Source organism: Cheilinus undulatus, linkage group 19 (assembly GCF_018320785.1).
Source record: "Cheilinus undulatus linkage group 19, ASM1832078v1, whole genome shotgun sequence".
Lineage (NCBI taxonomy): Eukaryota > Metazoa > Chordata > Actinopteri > Labriformes > Labridae > Cheilinus > Cheilinus undulatus.
This window is the reverse complement of record NC_054883.1, coordinates 10,309,108-10,325,073: the sequence shown is the minus strand read 5'-3', so window position 1 is coordinate 10,325,073 and position 15,966 is coordinate 10,309,108. Positions and strand designations below refer to the sequence as shown.

The following is a 15,966-nucleotide window of genomic DNA, read 5'->3' as shown; positions in this document are numbered from 1 at the left end:
GCCCTTTATTTCACTCAAAAAGAACCCATCCGAGAGATGACAGAAATGCATTTAAAGTAATTACTGTATTGAGGGAAACGGTCAGCCAGAAAGTCAGACAAAGTGCCTTGAGTTACTCAGTCCTTCTAGTTAATGATGCCTAGGCATCAGGTGTTGCTGGTGCTGACTGACATCTTCCTGCAAAGTGCATTTTGTATGGATTTATGCAAATTAGCCATTGGAAAATAGCTGCAACCAATTGCATTCATGTGGCTTTACTACCCTGCTGCCAAATGAGCTAGGCTTTCACACTGGAGTCATTCTGTGACCCAAAAAAACAGTGTTTTTATTTACTTCTTTCAACCTCCAGTGTCAGTATTGTGCTGCTCCTGCTCCCTAAGGTCTGTGATTGTACGAGATATTTGCTAGCACAGTAGCAGAGAGCTGTTTTTGCCTTTTATCAGACAGTAGAGGCTTGGGTTGGAAGGGCATGCAGATGACTGGGCTGATGAAGAGCATAGTGTTGGATTCCCTAGCTGTCAATCGCGTTTAGGCTGCCGTTGCCAAGGACACAATTTGAAATGCAGGTGACATAGCAGCCGGCAACATTCCATTTAGCAGTGGGCACCTGATTACTCATGATTATCATACATTATCATCCCATCAAATTTAATTGTTAAAAGACTGGGCAAAAGGGGGGGGTCATAGCCTCTAGTATTACTGCATTAAATTTTTGCTGGTGGAGCCTGGTTTTGAAATATTAATCTCAGTGCCAATTAAAGTTATTAGAATATTTAATCTGTTTTAATAATGACATTCAATTTAAACCCTGAAATGAAGATGGCACCAGCCACAATTATCAGGACTTTTTACAGTAAGGGTTTTTTGTTTACATTTTAAAATTTCTTTTGCACCTTTTGTTGTTAAATTCTGCTTTAATTGCATTTTTTACTCTTTTATAAACTGCATGATAGTCTTAACACAAGAAAGAATACGCTCAAGTGCCTGCAGTCTGCATCATTATCTGTGAGTAATTAACGCAAATTCTAGAAACAAAACATTTCTCCACCCTCAAATATCCTTTCTTTATAGAATAATTTGACATTTGGCCCCTCTCAATTATAAATGTCTTGGTTATCCCTTCACTGCTAAGAACTATCCTCGCATCACTTACGGATCGAGTAGCCCTGCAGCCTGTTTATCAAGGATTAAAAGCGAGAGGATGAGCTGTTATTTAAGAGGTATTATATGGACACCAGAGTCCTCATTGTGCAAACCTGTCTGTCTGACCTTTTCGAGCAGTACGATTGTGCCCCCGTTGTGATCCCCCTGTCTTTGTAAGCCCCTTTGATTAACTTTCTGTTCAGCAAGTTTTTGGGACTCTGGCCTTCTAGCTTTCGAACGCCTCTCCTCTCTTAAATACCGCCACGCAGCAGTGGAATAAAGATGGATTAAGCCTTGATAGCATCTTAAGTAATTTACAATAGGCTTGGAGGAGGCAAGAAGCCCATTTGTGGAAGTGCCACGTGTTGAATAGCAGGTTAATTTTTCAACAGAGATGGATGTTTAAAAGAATAAAGGAGATGGTTATGAGGGGGATTCGAATTCCAAGGAGGGATTAACGGGTTGTTATCTAGTTTTCCTTGGTAGATAGACTGGGAGTAGCGTGCATGATGAGGAGAAAGCTGAGGAATATACGAAGTGTTTGAAACAAAGGTGAGGGCACTTATCCCCTCCTGAAATAACCTTTATTTGTTACAGACAGCCTTTTAGAAGGTTTATCAACAAAGCCCCAAGTAGCATTAATGCAAGTTTGCTCACAAATTCAGGCTGAAGGGTTTTCTATAATACTGGCATGCATATTGATGTTTACAACGCCAAATTCTTTTTAATGATCCTGGCCTTTCAGTTACAGGCGCTCCCTGCACAATATAATGCTCCTCAACAAATTCCCCTTTTTCATTAGTTTAATTTGTTTGTGATTATTGAGTTCCCAGTATAGCCCATAATGTATGAGTTTTGTGTTTTCCCAGGGACCAGGAGACTTCCAGCAGCACATGTCGGGTAATTTTGGCCAGCCTCAGCGGCCCCCTCATCACATGGAGCCCTTTAGGAACCAGCCACCTCAAGGCCCCCAAGACAGAGAGCCCCTCTTTATTGGAGGTGAGTCCTATGCCCAGCCTTGACGAGGGTTACAAAGCTCTCTTAGCATATTTAATCCTATTCGACATCACCTCTGGCAGTATACCTACAGGGTATGCTGCTAGCTTTCTGCTGCTCTATTAACAACACTCATGTTAAATGCATGTGTATATATATACATCTGAATGAGCTTTGGAAACTGCATTAAACATCTACATTCTGACTTCCCCTACCCTGTTAACACAGAATTGAATAAAACCCACTCAGTTGTTTACCCTTTAACCTTAATGGAGTTGTCTGTTACCTCTTGTTCTAACATCTTTACACTTTACATCTGGAAAGGGAGTCACTGATGGATTGTATTTGGCTCACAGAGCAGAAAACTGATGTCTCCGTTGTTTTGGTTTTCCTCTCAGAACGCACAGAGTCAACACGGTTTCCCGGGCAGCACATGTTTGATCACCAGGGCCCAAGCCCTCTCATGAACAACAGCCATAACCTCCATCATCATCAGCAGCTGCCCGGCCAGGGCCACATGGGCTTCGGTCCGCCAGGGCCGGCCTTCAACCAACCGAACCAGGGTCCACTCGGACTTTTTTCCAGAGAAGTCCAAAGACCCAACCTCCCTCCCCACCAAGGTCACCAGGGAATGGTGGGCTTAAATCAACAAGGAGGCCCCCCCAACCAGCCAAGATCCTTCATGGGCCCTCGTCAGCCGTTCGGTCAGCAGGGGAACCTTTTCCCTCCTCCACAAGTCCAGTTTGGGATGCAGGTACGACTAAGAGTAAGTGATTTTATGACCAGTAGTTGTACGTGTAATTGTGTGAGCATGCTGTGCATGAATCATGTGCTCTTTTGATAGTGCTCCCCTTATTGCCTCTTAAGTCTTTGTACTAGATATGGTAATTTTATGAGTATGATCATTTTTAAGCTTGTTCTCTTACCTGGGACAATCCTGGTAAAGCAGCCTGGTGAATATATGAATTTTTGTCTGCTTTTTTGCTCTAAATTATTGAATCTGTTGTGGCAAGATCAATGACTAGAGTACTGTACACATGAATAAACTAGACTAGATATCATATTCATTGGTACTGAAGCGTTGAGGAGGAAAGACTCGTGTCTGTTTGGTGCCTCTGCATTTTGTTGAGAGACATGGACAAGAGCTCCCTCTAGTGGACAAATCCCAATTGTTGTACTCTTATTATTATTATTCTACTACATGAAGACACCAGATGGAGTTTAATTGTATATGGGGAAGAATTAATGTTAAGAGTATCTTTTAGGAGGTGTGATTTATAACAGTGATATAGAATGAACTTTTGTGTAGCAGAAAGCTTTGCCTTTTTGTTCACTGGAGGTTTTTCATTCTCCGATTTTCAGGGTTTAATGCACGGGCCGCCTGTCTCCCAGCTTTCGCATCACGACCCCTTGTCATCTCATCAGCCTATCCACCAGCAACATCATCGGCAGGAGCTACACCATCAGCAGCAGCAGCTAAATGTCAATGAGCCTCGCCCCATGATGCACCACGGCCAAAATCCCTTCCACCAACAGCAGGCTCACGGTAGCCCCAGGCAGATGACTCCACGCCCTCAGAACCCCCAACAGCGAAACATGTCCAACAGGCAGAGAATGGTGAGACATTTACATATCAGCCCAACTATTTGAACTGATGAAAGGGTCCATTTTTAATCATTTTGTTCTTTAAAATTTGGCACATTATTCTGCCAGCATCTTACCCTAAATAAAAAATAGCATCTTGAATATCTAAGCACCATATTGATTTCTTTTTTTGCCCTTTTCTTCAGAACACGCCTGTCTCCAAGCAAATGCAACAGCGCAATAGCAACCTACGGGAGCTCCCTGTAGCACCTGGCAACACAAACATGAACAGTGCCCGCCCTGCCGCCAACGTTAGGCCTGTTGCCAAGGCAACACAGGGGGTGCGTCCTGGGCAGAACACTCAGCCGGTGCCTGGCATTGGCAGAGGAAGAGGCCAAGTTGCTGCCAAGACTGAATCCCAGGCTGGAGGAGATGGTAGGACAGTGGTTCGCAAGGAAATCCCAACATCGCAGGCCAGCACAGCACCACAGGTCAGCTTTTTAACACTCAGAGTAATAGAAAAACACTCTAGCATAATAGATAAACAACTTAGATTTATGTGTGATAGGGTTTTATTTTAATTGTCTCCTGAAATGGTACCGTAAACTGCTTTTTTCCCCTCGCTACAGTGAATACAGTGACCTAGAAATTGTAGCTCAGCCAAGCTTATTAGTGTGCTGAGAAGCACTCCCATTTATTAAAAGCCCAATCATAAGGCTGTTAATGACTGCAGTCTCATTCCATTAGAAAGAACAGATCAATACTATTGCATTTTCCTCTTGGGTTTTGCCTTTGATTACATCTGAGTGTCAGGCCAAGTAATATGGTTCAAGTAGGACACAGTAGCACATGAATTCCCTTCCAGTAAGCAGAAACAGTTATATTGTTGCTTTTATTATGCTACAGGACCCAGATGAAGATGAGGAGACAAGGCAGTACCGTCTAAAGATCGAGGAGCAGAAACGTCTCAGAGAGGAGATCCTGAGAAGAAAGGAGTTGCGACGTCAGATGCAGGCAGGCGCCAGGAAGAAAGAGCTGCTGGACCGGCTCAATTCAACTCAGAGTCAAGGCTCAGCTCCTTCGCAGAGTCAACCCTCACAACAAACCCAGCAAATGCCGCACCCTGTACAACACCAACAGCCACAGCAACAGAACCCTCTACAACCACAGCAGCAGAGACAGTTCCCACCGAGACAACCACAATCATTAAATCAACCATTAAAGAGTCCTAATCAAGGCGCCACCATCCCTCAAATTGGCGAAGGTCAGACCCAGACACCTCGTCCCAACGTTAAGGCACGCCTGCAGATGGTGAAAGGTAACACCCAGTTGCCCCAAACCCCTGGTCCCCGTCAAAATCTTCAACAGCTTCAACAACAGCAAAGGAACAACACTCTGCAGAACGTCAGCAGACCTGGTGCTCAGATCCAGCCCAATCAGGCCACCCCAAAGACCATACCTGTATCTCCTTCTGTGGGGCCAGGCCAGGCTCAGACTCTGGGACTTAAACCAGGAGCTAAAAGAACTGTGATGCAGCGGGGCAAGAACCCAGGAATCGTAGACCAGACGGTGCCGCAGAAAGTCAGAGTTGTCAAACTTTCAGGAGCGGTGAGCTTCTTTATTCTCTGTTTTGGTCCGACATTTATTTGAAAGACTTGAATGGATTGTAGCCACAGGGGAAACGACTGGTTTGAAATGAAATGCCACTGATGTCTTTCGTAATCTTGACGATATCTAACCTATGGGAATGACAAGATGATGTCTGTGTCATTTTGCCAAAAATTGATCTGTTAAGAGTTTCCCCTCTTAGCTTTGAGAACTGGTATTTAAGCCACAATGCCTGCACGTACATTTTACCTTTAAGAACACAGAAAGGCATTAGGAGAGCAGACTGACATTTATCTTAAGCGTTAGGGACACCTCATCACTGCTCTTAAAGGTTGATATCCTCCTTTTAAGGGCAGAAGAGTATCCTTTTTACACAGAGAGTGGCGGTGACACCAACAAAGTCTAGAATCACCACTTCGGCTGTTTTATGACCGCTTGATAAGTCACTGCTGTGGCGTTAATTACACATTAATCTTTATTGAAAAACCACAAAGGCACACATGTTAAACATTCATACTTGTCGCTGATGAGACATGTTGGTGGGATATGATAGTATTTTCAAATTAAGCCGCTTTCTGACTCCATCCCTGAGGATCAAGCCGCAGAGCCAAAATCTCTGTCTAGCTGCAGATGAAGATAACTGGGTGTCAGTGCGTTAATGGAAACCTGCGCAGAGCTATCTGATGTGCCGCATCTTTGAGAGAAAAGGGGGAGTGGGATGTGAGAAGGAAACAGCCTATAGCTGAGGTGAAAAGAAGATTGTCTTGATGCTCCCTCTTCCACATTGTTCTGCTGTCATCAACAGCCGCTTGACAATGTTATCTCCTCTCCTCTCTTTTTTTTCTTCTCCTTTTTCCTCTCTGTCATCCCTGGGTTGCTTTTCTTCCCATCATCCCATCTCTCAGGTGCAAGGCAACAAAAGAATGCCAATCCAAGTCCCTTGTAATTAATCTTTCTTGGTTGAACAGGGGTGGTGGGGGGAGAGCATAATACCTGTGTAAGAAAGTTGCCACTTTTGAGGATTTGGATTTGTATGGCTTAGGCACACAGATAAGAGGCAAATTATATTTTCATCAGGGATAATACAAAGCAACGCAAGACACAAAAGCAGGAGGAGGAGGGAGGGGGTGTAAGGGGGATGGGGTACACATCGAGCTGCTGTCGTTTCAGTGTAATGCAGCTTAGCATTTGATGGGTGCAATCAGGAGCTGTGATTTCTATAGGAGGGATTAATCCATTTACTCTCGACTGGGGACAGGTCAGAGATATCGCCTCTTTTCTTCCCCTGTATTGATCTGTCACATCTCTCTGCAGAGTCGGGGAAGAGACGACCTTCAATTCCTCCCCGCATGTCAACAGAGTAGAGCTGTGACTTTATTTGATAATGAGACCATCACCTTGTTGGGTTGATCTTTATTCCCTGCAGAATGTCTGATAGGGATCCAGTTTCAATACTGGCACATTTTCCGTTTTCTCTGTAGATAGATGTGGCCTCTCATCTCTCTTCCTGCTGTCCATGAACACTTTGGCTCACTGGGAATAGCTGATTGATTGATTTGATTGAATTATTGTGTCATGCATTAATAATATGCCCAGTCCTAAACAGGCTAACAAGGTACCATTTTTAGGAATAGAGAGCAAAAAATGATGTAAAAATCTAAATTAAAAATAGATTTAAAACATAAACTACCCTGTTGTTTTATCAAGGTCTACTGCAGCGAGTAACTGTAACTTGAAAGTTAATCAAAATTTTAATATGATGGAATAATTATATCAAATTGTATTATTCAGTTTTTGTAATGTCACTTTAAAACTCAAAGACAGCTCATGGGCAAGCCAAAAGTCATCTGCACATTGTGCTATCAAACATTTACCATAACATTTAACTGTTCACTTACTTCCTTGTCAATCCGTAACAAGTTCCTTTTTCAGTGGTTAACCTCATGTTATAATCTTTGATTAACCCTATAATGCAGGTCTGTATCCAAACAGGTCAATTTATCTTGGTTAAAGACAATCCAAAATGACACAAGATAAGTATAAAATGCAAAATATTGGAATTTATAATTGTGATATAAAGGGTGCGATTAAATGTGATTAACTACAGAAATCTTGAGATCAATCAAATTAAAATTATTTAATCTTTTGAAAGCCCTAGTAATAACACAGTATGATATTTACAATGACTGGGAAGATTAATCGTGTTTAATTCCATTCTTCAATTAGTGCACTTTTTTATTGAGATTAATCATATGACTTGTATGTCCCTGTGAACAAACTTTGGTTAAGCCACTACAGTGTCTCCCTGCAGCCACACTGATGTAAAATGAGTCCACCACTACTCTACTTACTCGATAAACCTCACAGACAGGTCACTAGACCAGTAAAGAGTCAGTCCATGTGTGATCAAACATTCGTTCATTTATTTCCTTTTCAGTCCATAACAAGTTCCTTTTTCCTTGGTCAAGTCTTCAGTCAAACTATAAACGCAGGTCTATACCTGATCTGTAAGTCGATTACCCTTATTTTAAAACAGTAGAATGATCCAGAAATGACACATGAAGAGTTTCAAAAGAAAAAAGTGGAATTTTTGAATGTGTTTAAAAGGGTGTGATTGATCGTGATTAATTTAAAAAACCCTCAGATTAATCACATTTTAAAAATGTAATCTTTTGACGGCCCTGTACACATTTAGCTCCTTTCACAGTATACAGAACAACAAAATAAAGAACAATCCACATGTAAACAATATACAGCAGATTATGCATTAGTTTTAATGCATAAATCTGCATAAAACTTAACAGTTAAAGATCAAAACATCATGGCTTTTTTGTACAACCCCATAAATCCTCATGAAACTTTATTTAAAAATTCAACCGAGTTGGACACAAAGGAGTTCTTAATATGCCTTGTTGACTCAGTTTTGTCTGCCACATGGATATCTGATTAAATGAAAATGAGAAAATTCCCTGCAAAACGTAAAGCACAGGATTAATGTGTTGATTCACTGTAAATTGGTGTCACTTTCACCTCTTATCACCCTTCATCTCTTAGCTTTACCTTTGTGACCTTTTCCAACATTGGCAGGCACATTGGCAGGCAAATAAGTTCAGAGCATCTTTTTATTATTTTTAAAATTGGAATTAGTAATCAAATGTTATTATGTAAAGCCATTTCGATATCTTGCTCATCTCTGCTGCAGAAAGAAATAGAGGTTTGACATTTTCATAGAGATGCTAATTTGGTTCTGTCCTCCATCTTCCCCTCTCAGACTGGAAAAGGGCCTGTTGCTGCCGACACCCCAGCACAGCAACAAGGCACCTGGCAGACAACACCGCACAATCAGGCCATCCAAAGGAAGGTCACTGTGGCAGGACAGCAGCTACAGGGACCAGGCGGCGCACCGCAGGCTGGCCGAGGGGGAACGGGCAACCCACAGCAGAACAGGGTATGTCGTAATGAGCACTCCCCTTCTTCTGTGTGTTAGACACCAGGAACTATTTCACCTCAGAGATATGTATTAATAGTGCAGACTTTGGGCTCTGAAATAAAAGACGCTGAAATGCCTCCTGTAAAGTTGTCCTGTGCCTCTGGCACCAACCTGGCATTCAGGAGACATACCAATCGAGCTGCAGTGGTAATAAGACAGGACAGTATGCCAGGTGCAGCAGTATTGACAAGCTGAAAGCAGTGTAACACGGGGGGCTACACAAGGTCCCCTGGCCTCTCTGCACGCCTGTCACCACCAGGCTGCTGTCACACTTCCCATACTCACTGACGCTGACAGGGTAAGGCAGTCACCATAACGCTTGCATGGCTTCTCTCCCTTTCATGCTCCCCCGCCTCCAACACACATACACCCTCTACCTCCTTCGCTATCTTTCCAGGCTCTCCCTCCTCCTCCTCTTCCTCTGCAGCCGAGGAAACATACCTCTCACTCTCAAAGCTCAAATGAAGATATGCCATCCCACATGCATCATGTTCTGACGTTGATGCTCTATGTAGAAAAATGATAAGTCAATCATATCGCCTGGTGTGCCTGAAAGGAAAACGCATAGCGTTTTTATATTTTGCTGTGTGGGGAGAAGCCGTATAGCTCCTCTGCATACAGTTGAATGCAGAATTAAAACATCAACATGCCTGTTTAAGCAAAACCTCAGAGTGTGCTCCCTCTACACCCCTCCCCGTTGTTTCCTGTTCCTCATGTGGTAAAAAGTATGTTCTCACGCCTGGCGTTGGTATAGGTTGTCGTGTCGGGCCGGGGCCGAGGGAGAGGGGTTGGTCAGATGGGTAGAGGTCGTCCGATGTCCACCAGACAGAGCCAGCAGAGAGGTGCAGAGGGCGGGCGCTGCACTGTGTCCATAGAGGGCCTCTCCTCATCCACAACAGACATGCAGATGAGAAGTCTCCTAAGGTCCATCGGGCCCATAGAGGTATGCACTGAATTGAATGGACCTCCACAGACCTCAATCATGCTATTATATCTGTGCGCTTTCATTAGCAGTAATCGTGTTTGCAAAGCATCTAGTTGAATAAAACTAACCAAATTATCTCTACTTGGTGTAGAAATTAACATTCTTGAAGAAATTAAGGCTGTTCCAAATGAAATGCATGATTTTCCAGTTTTAAGCTGTATATATTTAACGAATACTTTTAACTTTCCAACACAGTGGAATTGATTACGTTTTCTTTGCATGGTCCCGTAGCGCCCTCTGTCGTAGTGAGTTGGTAGGTAGAGGAAGTGAATGTGCTAATCAGTTGACCTCCTCCATCCTCACTTTGTTTTGTGCATGGTTGAAGAATCCAGTGCTAAAGATTAACTTTACTCTCTCTCTGTATTGTAGATGTTCAAAATGATGCCTCAGCAGAGGAAAGCGGTGGCAAAATTTTCCAACCCTGAACATGCAGCCAGTTTTCAAATGAGCTTCCACAGGTAATGAATATTTTTTATTTTAAACGTATTTTTATAGAAGTGTCAGTTCAGTTGTCAAGTGTGTTTACATGTGCCACGTTAAAGTCCCTGTAAGGTGAAATCCAAAATTTGTCCCCAAACACGCTCTATATGTTGGAATAAGCTTGCTATAAAAATGTGAAAACACTTAACTCCGTGTGTGACTGTGTGATTTAGACTGTTTGAAATATTTTTTCACCTCTTTCTTAGCTAGATTTAATTTGGTCAAAATGCTATGTTTTTGGTCATTATTAAGTAAATTTGCCAAATCTATCTGCCACAGTGGCCTGCAGATCATTTAAAGCATCATAACAGAGAGATCAGACACAGAAAACAGTCTTCTGTCTCTGCTCTGGTACAGAGCCAGGCACTCAGGCAATAGTTCACCGTAAGTCAGGGGGCAAATTGATGGAGTACTTGTCTAATTTTCAACTGAAGCAGATGCAGCAGGAACAAACATTGTATCTGCTGAAGATGTTTTTAATCCATAATTTACTTGTCTTTTGACCTGAATGATTCAAAGAAGTAGAATGTGGCTTTGTCTCTCTCAAAGCAAAAACAATTCAAGCCTTTCTATCTGTTAGCATTGCAATGCTATAGTTTAGTAAAGTATCTGATGAAACATCCTTTTCCTGCCAGGTCTATAACAATAAAAGTCTCCAATGCTAATCATCATTGAAGACTTTTATTTTGAAGAGCAACATCAGGAAATGGAGTGTTTTCAGGAGCAACTTGACAAAGACATCTTATAAGTGGAAGAAACAACTTCACATGTTTCAGAAAATAAGATATAGAGTTTTAACATAGCAGCATAGCTGACAGATGATTCCTCATTCAGGTTGTTGCATTTTTTTTAATTTAAGAGGATTGTATGTCTCATGACTGGGATATTACTGCCTCATTTTTCACGATTTTGAAGTTCAATTTTTATAAACTTAGAGATGTTTTTCATGACTGAAATTTGGCCTGGTGGTTCATAACACAGTCACCTGTCATACAACAGACCTAAATTACTGATTTTTTTTATCACTTTACAGGGACTTTAATGGAGCATTAATTGTTTAAAAACTGTTAGCAAATGGATGAATAAATCCTATAAATTGTGTATTTTGCAGGGGGCTAGTTTGATTGAAAAGACTTCTTAGTTCATGACTTTTATCACTGAAGCTGGGTGGACAAAAGTAAACTTTATTGCGCATATAAGGGCTACCTCAGGACCAAAAGACTCTCAACAGATATTTGACGATTGAAACAAACATTTCTGAAATTTCGGCATCAGAAGTGTTCCAAAAATTCACTTGTAAAAAGAGAGCTAATGAAGAAGGCCAGCTCACGTATGGCTGGTTACTTCAGTGTGAATGCTTGGCTTTTAAAGCAAAAACACTTAAGGTGTGTTCCAAATCACATACTACTCTCCTAAATACTGAATTTTTTGCGTGCATAAGTATGCAAAGGGCATTAATATTGAGTGGAATTCTAATATGCAGTGTTCTACTGGTGCACACAAGACCATTAAAGAATTGAGTGTGGAACAGTGGACACTTTGCACTCTCAATAAATGCCATATTGGCAAGGATGGACTGGCTATCCGGCATACGGGGCATATTCCGAGCATACTTTGTCTTACTTTTTATGTACTACTGGTTAAGGATGTTTTACTCTAACAATAAGAGAGTCAGTGAAAACAGAGTAAATTTACACCATTGTATTTGTTCATGGCAATTACTTCTTAACTTTGTATTAGTTTGGGGGAAAATTTGGCAGAACTATTAAAGGAAACAGAGGAACAGTGTAGTTATGTGTTGACTGGGAGTAAAGGGCTCATTTGCACAGAAAATGCCAGGGTCAAATTTTCCTTCCAGTCCAGCTCTGCATATTGGTGACATAGTGGATTTGGGACTGTTAGAATGCGAGCTACTGTTGACGTCTGCTAGCTAGATAATGGACTATCCTTAAATGCCTTATCAATCATAAGGCATTTAAAGTTGATTTTATTTAAGGGAATGTTAAATGAAATCTAAGTTAAATTAATGTTATAGCGGTCGAAAATTGTTGCTAAATTTCAGTGATTATTAACGATGCCTGTTTGCAAATTGCCTTTGAAAAATAAGTAGAAGAGGAATTAAGAGGCGATTAAACAGTTGTCACCAAACAGCAGTGCATAATATGGGACACTACTACCCTGTTGAGTTTAGTGCTGCGTACCACTGCAGTAAAGAAAACAAAAGTATGTGATTTGGAACATACTATTAGACTTCTTGGCCATTAATACATCTGAACCAGTTTAATAGTGTTACTGCATATGCAGCTCTGTTTATGTATTTGCAGATAGTTTTGCAACAATAGTAGCTCCATGTTTTTGTCTCCACATGCTGGTATTAAGCTGCTGCAACACAAAATACTTTCTCTTTTGTATCTTTGCCCCTGAGACTCTGGTTAAAACATCATTATCACAATTACCACACAGGCACATGGTTGATTTGTCCCACATTGATGTGTCGCTGATTGATGGATGAGGAGCAGAAGAGAGCCAGGGGAGACCTGTTACAAGATGTCACTTTCTCCCTGCACGAGAGCCTCTAACCTGGCGTAGGAATGTTCCTGCAGCCCTCTGGGGGGTCTAACACAGTCAGCATTTCTGCAGAGAAGCATCATTCATCTTGGAACAGTGAATAGGAAGACCTCGACTGCTGCCATGCAACTGTTTTACTTTGTCTACCAAATGTCCAGTGTTGTACAAAGGCACTGGAGAGGCACTGGACAGTTAATCAGACTTAAATGTAATTTGTTAAGAATGTTTTGAGCATTTTACACGGACACTACGTAGAATTTAAAACAGGATAATGGTTGCTTCCCTCTTCAGATAAACTTGAATTAAAAGCAACACAAACTTTTCAGATCCAATATGACAACCTCTATAGAACTTTATTAGTGGCTTGCTGTTTGATTTCGATGCAGGGTATGTATGTTTTCAGCCTTTTCACGTAGCAGGGTATCCCGCCCTCCTGTAGATGGCAGTATTTCATCACTGATGGTTTCATTTCTCCCTGTCTAGACAGCTCTCAGGCCAAGCTACCTAGTGGTTTTTGGGTGAATGGCACTACCTAGTGGAGAACTTGTATACAGGCAGAGAGATGGAGGATTTACATATCAGACACAACAGTGACTGTGACAAAACTGGTGCAGGATTTGTCAGAAATACGGCTTTCCTTTGGATTCCCTTTGGTGTTGGGGATTGTAAATGTTGTGACTTGTGTGGGTTTTGTGAGGTGCTTTTCAGTTTCAGTGCTGCTTCAGGGAAAGATTGTTCGGATTACCTCTTGTTCAGCTCAAACATTTTGATCTGGCATTGCTCCTTCTTGTAAATATTCCTTTTAACTGTTACTGTTAACTGTTTCCCTTATGCCTTTGGGATGTATGTTTTAATTGTGTGTGATCATCAAATAGTAAGATTCAATTTGAGCTGAGTGTGCTTCGAGGGCGTGAGTAATTCAAGTTTATTTTTGTTTTTATTTTTTACCTTTGAATGTGTGCTGTTAAAGTGATATTCATCATACAGTATGTTTGGTGGTCTAGAGAGGTTTGCTTTCCCTTCTACTCATGATACATTATGAACAGTTTTGCTTGAAGATATATGTTAGGTGTCTGTATCTGGCTGAGTTGTGAGGTGTATCTGGGATAGTGCTTGAGCTTGTTTTCATACTGAGACGATAATGTGGAAACAGGATAGAAAAGATTTAAAGCAATACTCCCCTATAGATTGAATTCCCCTCACTGTTACAAAATCTAATTTACTATCTTACTTAAAGATGCATGTCAGATATGTGAGAATGTCTGGCATGCAACCTTTCTTATGGAGTGCTACCACATCACTATGAAACCTCAAAAAACTTAATTTCCATTATGAGCTCTGGCTTAAACTTGATATCATTATTGAAGCACATAAAGCAAGTTTGGCCAACTTTATTCATCTCCCTCCCATGACTTTTTTTTGCTCACCACACTTTATTTTAGTCAAAACAGGGTTTAAAGTGTGTAAGACAAGAAAGTTCTTGCAGATATTCAGCTGTCGTTTGCAAAGTTGACCAATTACTAAAGTTCAGAAGTGAATATCGTGTATAAATAAGAGGATACATAAATCGCAATGTGACAGAGGGATCTGAGGGGGCAACCATTATCTGTAAAGGATCATGTACATAAATAGACCAGGAATTTTTCCTCAGTATTTAATTTTTTTTAGTTATTCTCTTCTCAAGTTGTATGGAGTTAAACATTTTATATGTAAGGGTAAGCTGATGTATCCAGACATAGACATTTTACAAGTGTTTTGTTTCTGATTTACATCCAAAATGAAGATTGAATGGACCACATTTCTGTTTATACGCAACAAAACAATTTAAGGGAAAAACAAGAAAATAATAAAAACATGGCCAATATACCGTGAGCATGCAGGTATGTGAAGCCAGTTCAACTTTAGCACAAAGATGTGTGGTTGTGTTTGATGTCCATGTGTCTGATGCCATTACGGTCAGTTATCTTTAGCTGTGCTGCCCTTATATTCATTTTTAATTAGCTTATTCTGTTAGGTCTTGGGTATTCAAATTGCAAAATAACATATTGAATAGAAACAGTTTCAGCAAATTGTATGGAAATCAATACTACCTCATAGAAGTATTTGGGGATGCCACTGAATTTTGGTATTGAAATAATTTGTCATCAAAAATGGGAATTTTAACTCCGCACTTTTATCATGATGTCATACTGATGTTCAGCTCTCTACAGCCTCTTCAAGTTAGAGTTTAAATAGAAGGCAAATTAAACTTTAAAGCACTTTAAATGACTCATTTGTGGTCAAATGAGCTTTTAGGCCATGTTGATTTGGAGCCTTAACACTTAAGACATGTACCCTGTCAGTTATTATTTGTAAACTAGCTGTGGATCTGGATGACATCACAGATTTTTGTTAAATGATTTAATTATTGAGTTTATTGTTCACTAGCATTGGCCTCTGTCATTTGGGAATCAAATTGATGAATTTAGTGGTATTACCCTATAATTATCCCTAACTTAAAATCTTTCCTAAAATAAGCTGCACATGTCTAGTTCTTACCAGAAATGATGCTTTTAGCATCAAAAATATTGGGATGAGTGAGACATTTGATAATGTCTTCCCTCCTTGAAGTTCCTTGTTACATTTGTTAAAACTTGAAATCATGTGGTTGCAATTTTTGTGTGTTGTACAGTTGTACTAAACTGACTTCTTTATGTTTTTATTCCTTTTGTTTTGAGTTGAAGTTATGTTGTGGTTTTTGTTCCATAACATTGTGAATTGAATGTTATCCATGTGTGTTACTCTGGATTTTTAGCGCTGTGGTAAATCCTGTGGATTTGAAAAAGTACTGGCTGTGCCGATGGTAGTTCTATTAATATGAGACAACTGGTCTTGTAATGACAGAACAGATTCATATTGGATCTTTTTGTATCTTAATTTTAAGTACACATGTACAGATTTTTTCCTCAAAGTTTTAAATAGGAAAATGGTGCTCTATTGTCCTCTGGTTTACGCTAAGACATTTAACTTAATATTTAAATATGGTTACAGTGGAGTATATTTCATATTTATTTTGGGCTTTCTTATGTTGTCATAAGTGACCTTCAGTTTTGCTACTAATGACTACTATCAG

General features: G+C 40.6%; 1 protein-coding gene across 3 annotated transcripts in view; it reads left to right on the top strand.

The window, feature by feature from the left end:
• rbm33a (RNA binding motif protein 33a) overlaps positions 1–15,370 on the top strand; it is a 48,809-nt gene extending 33,439 nt beyond the window's left edge. For 2 of the 3 annotated variants that reach the window (XM_041813749.1, XM_041813748.1), the window contains exons 11-19: positions 2,013–2,142; positions 2,538–2,905; positions 3,502–3,756; positions 3,930–4,214; positions 4,630–5,331; positions 8,603–8,779; positions 9,576–9,764; positions 10,176–10,264; positions 12,750–15,370. In XM_041813749.1, coding sequence (XP_041669683.1) covers positions 2,013–2,142; positions 2,538–2,905; positions 3,502–3,756; positions 3,930–4,214; positions 4,630–5,331; positions 8,603–8,779; positions 9,576–9,764; positions 10,176–10,264; positions 12,750–12,798 — 2,244 coding nt within the window. In that variant the 3' untranslated portion in view covers positions 12,799–15,370. The remainder of the gene's footprint in view (positions 1–2,012; positions 2,143–2,537; positions 2,906–3,501; positions 3,757–3,929; positions 4,215–4,629; positions 5,332–8,602; positions 8,780–9,575; positions 9,765–10,175; positions 10,265–12,749) is intronic. The other variant, XM_041813750.1, reaches the window with a different exon arrangement.
• Positions 15,371–15,966: the final 596 nt, after the last annotated feature.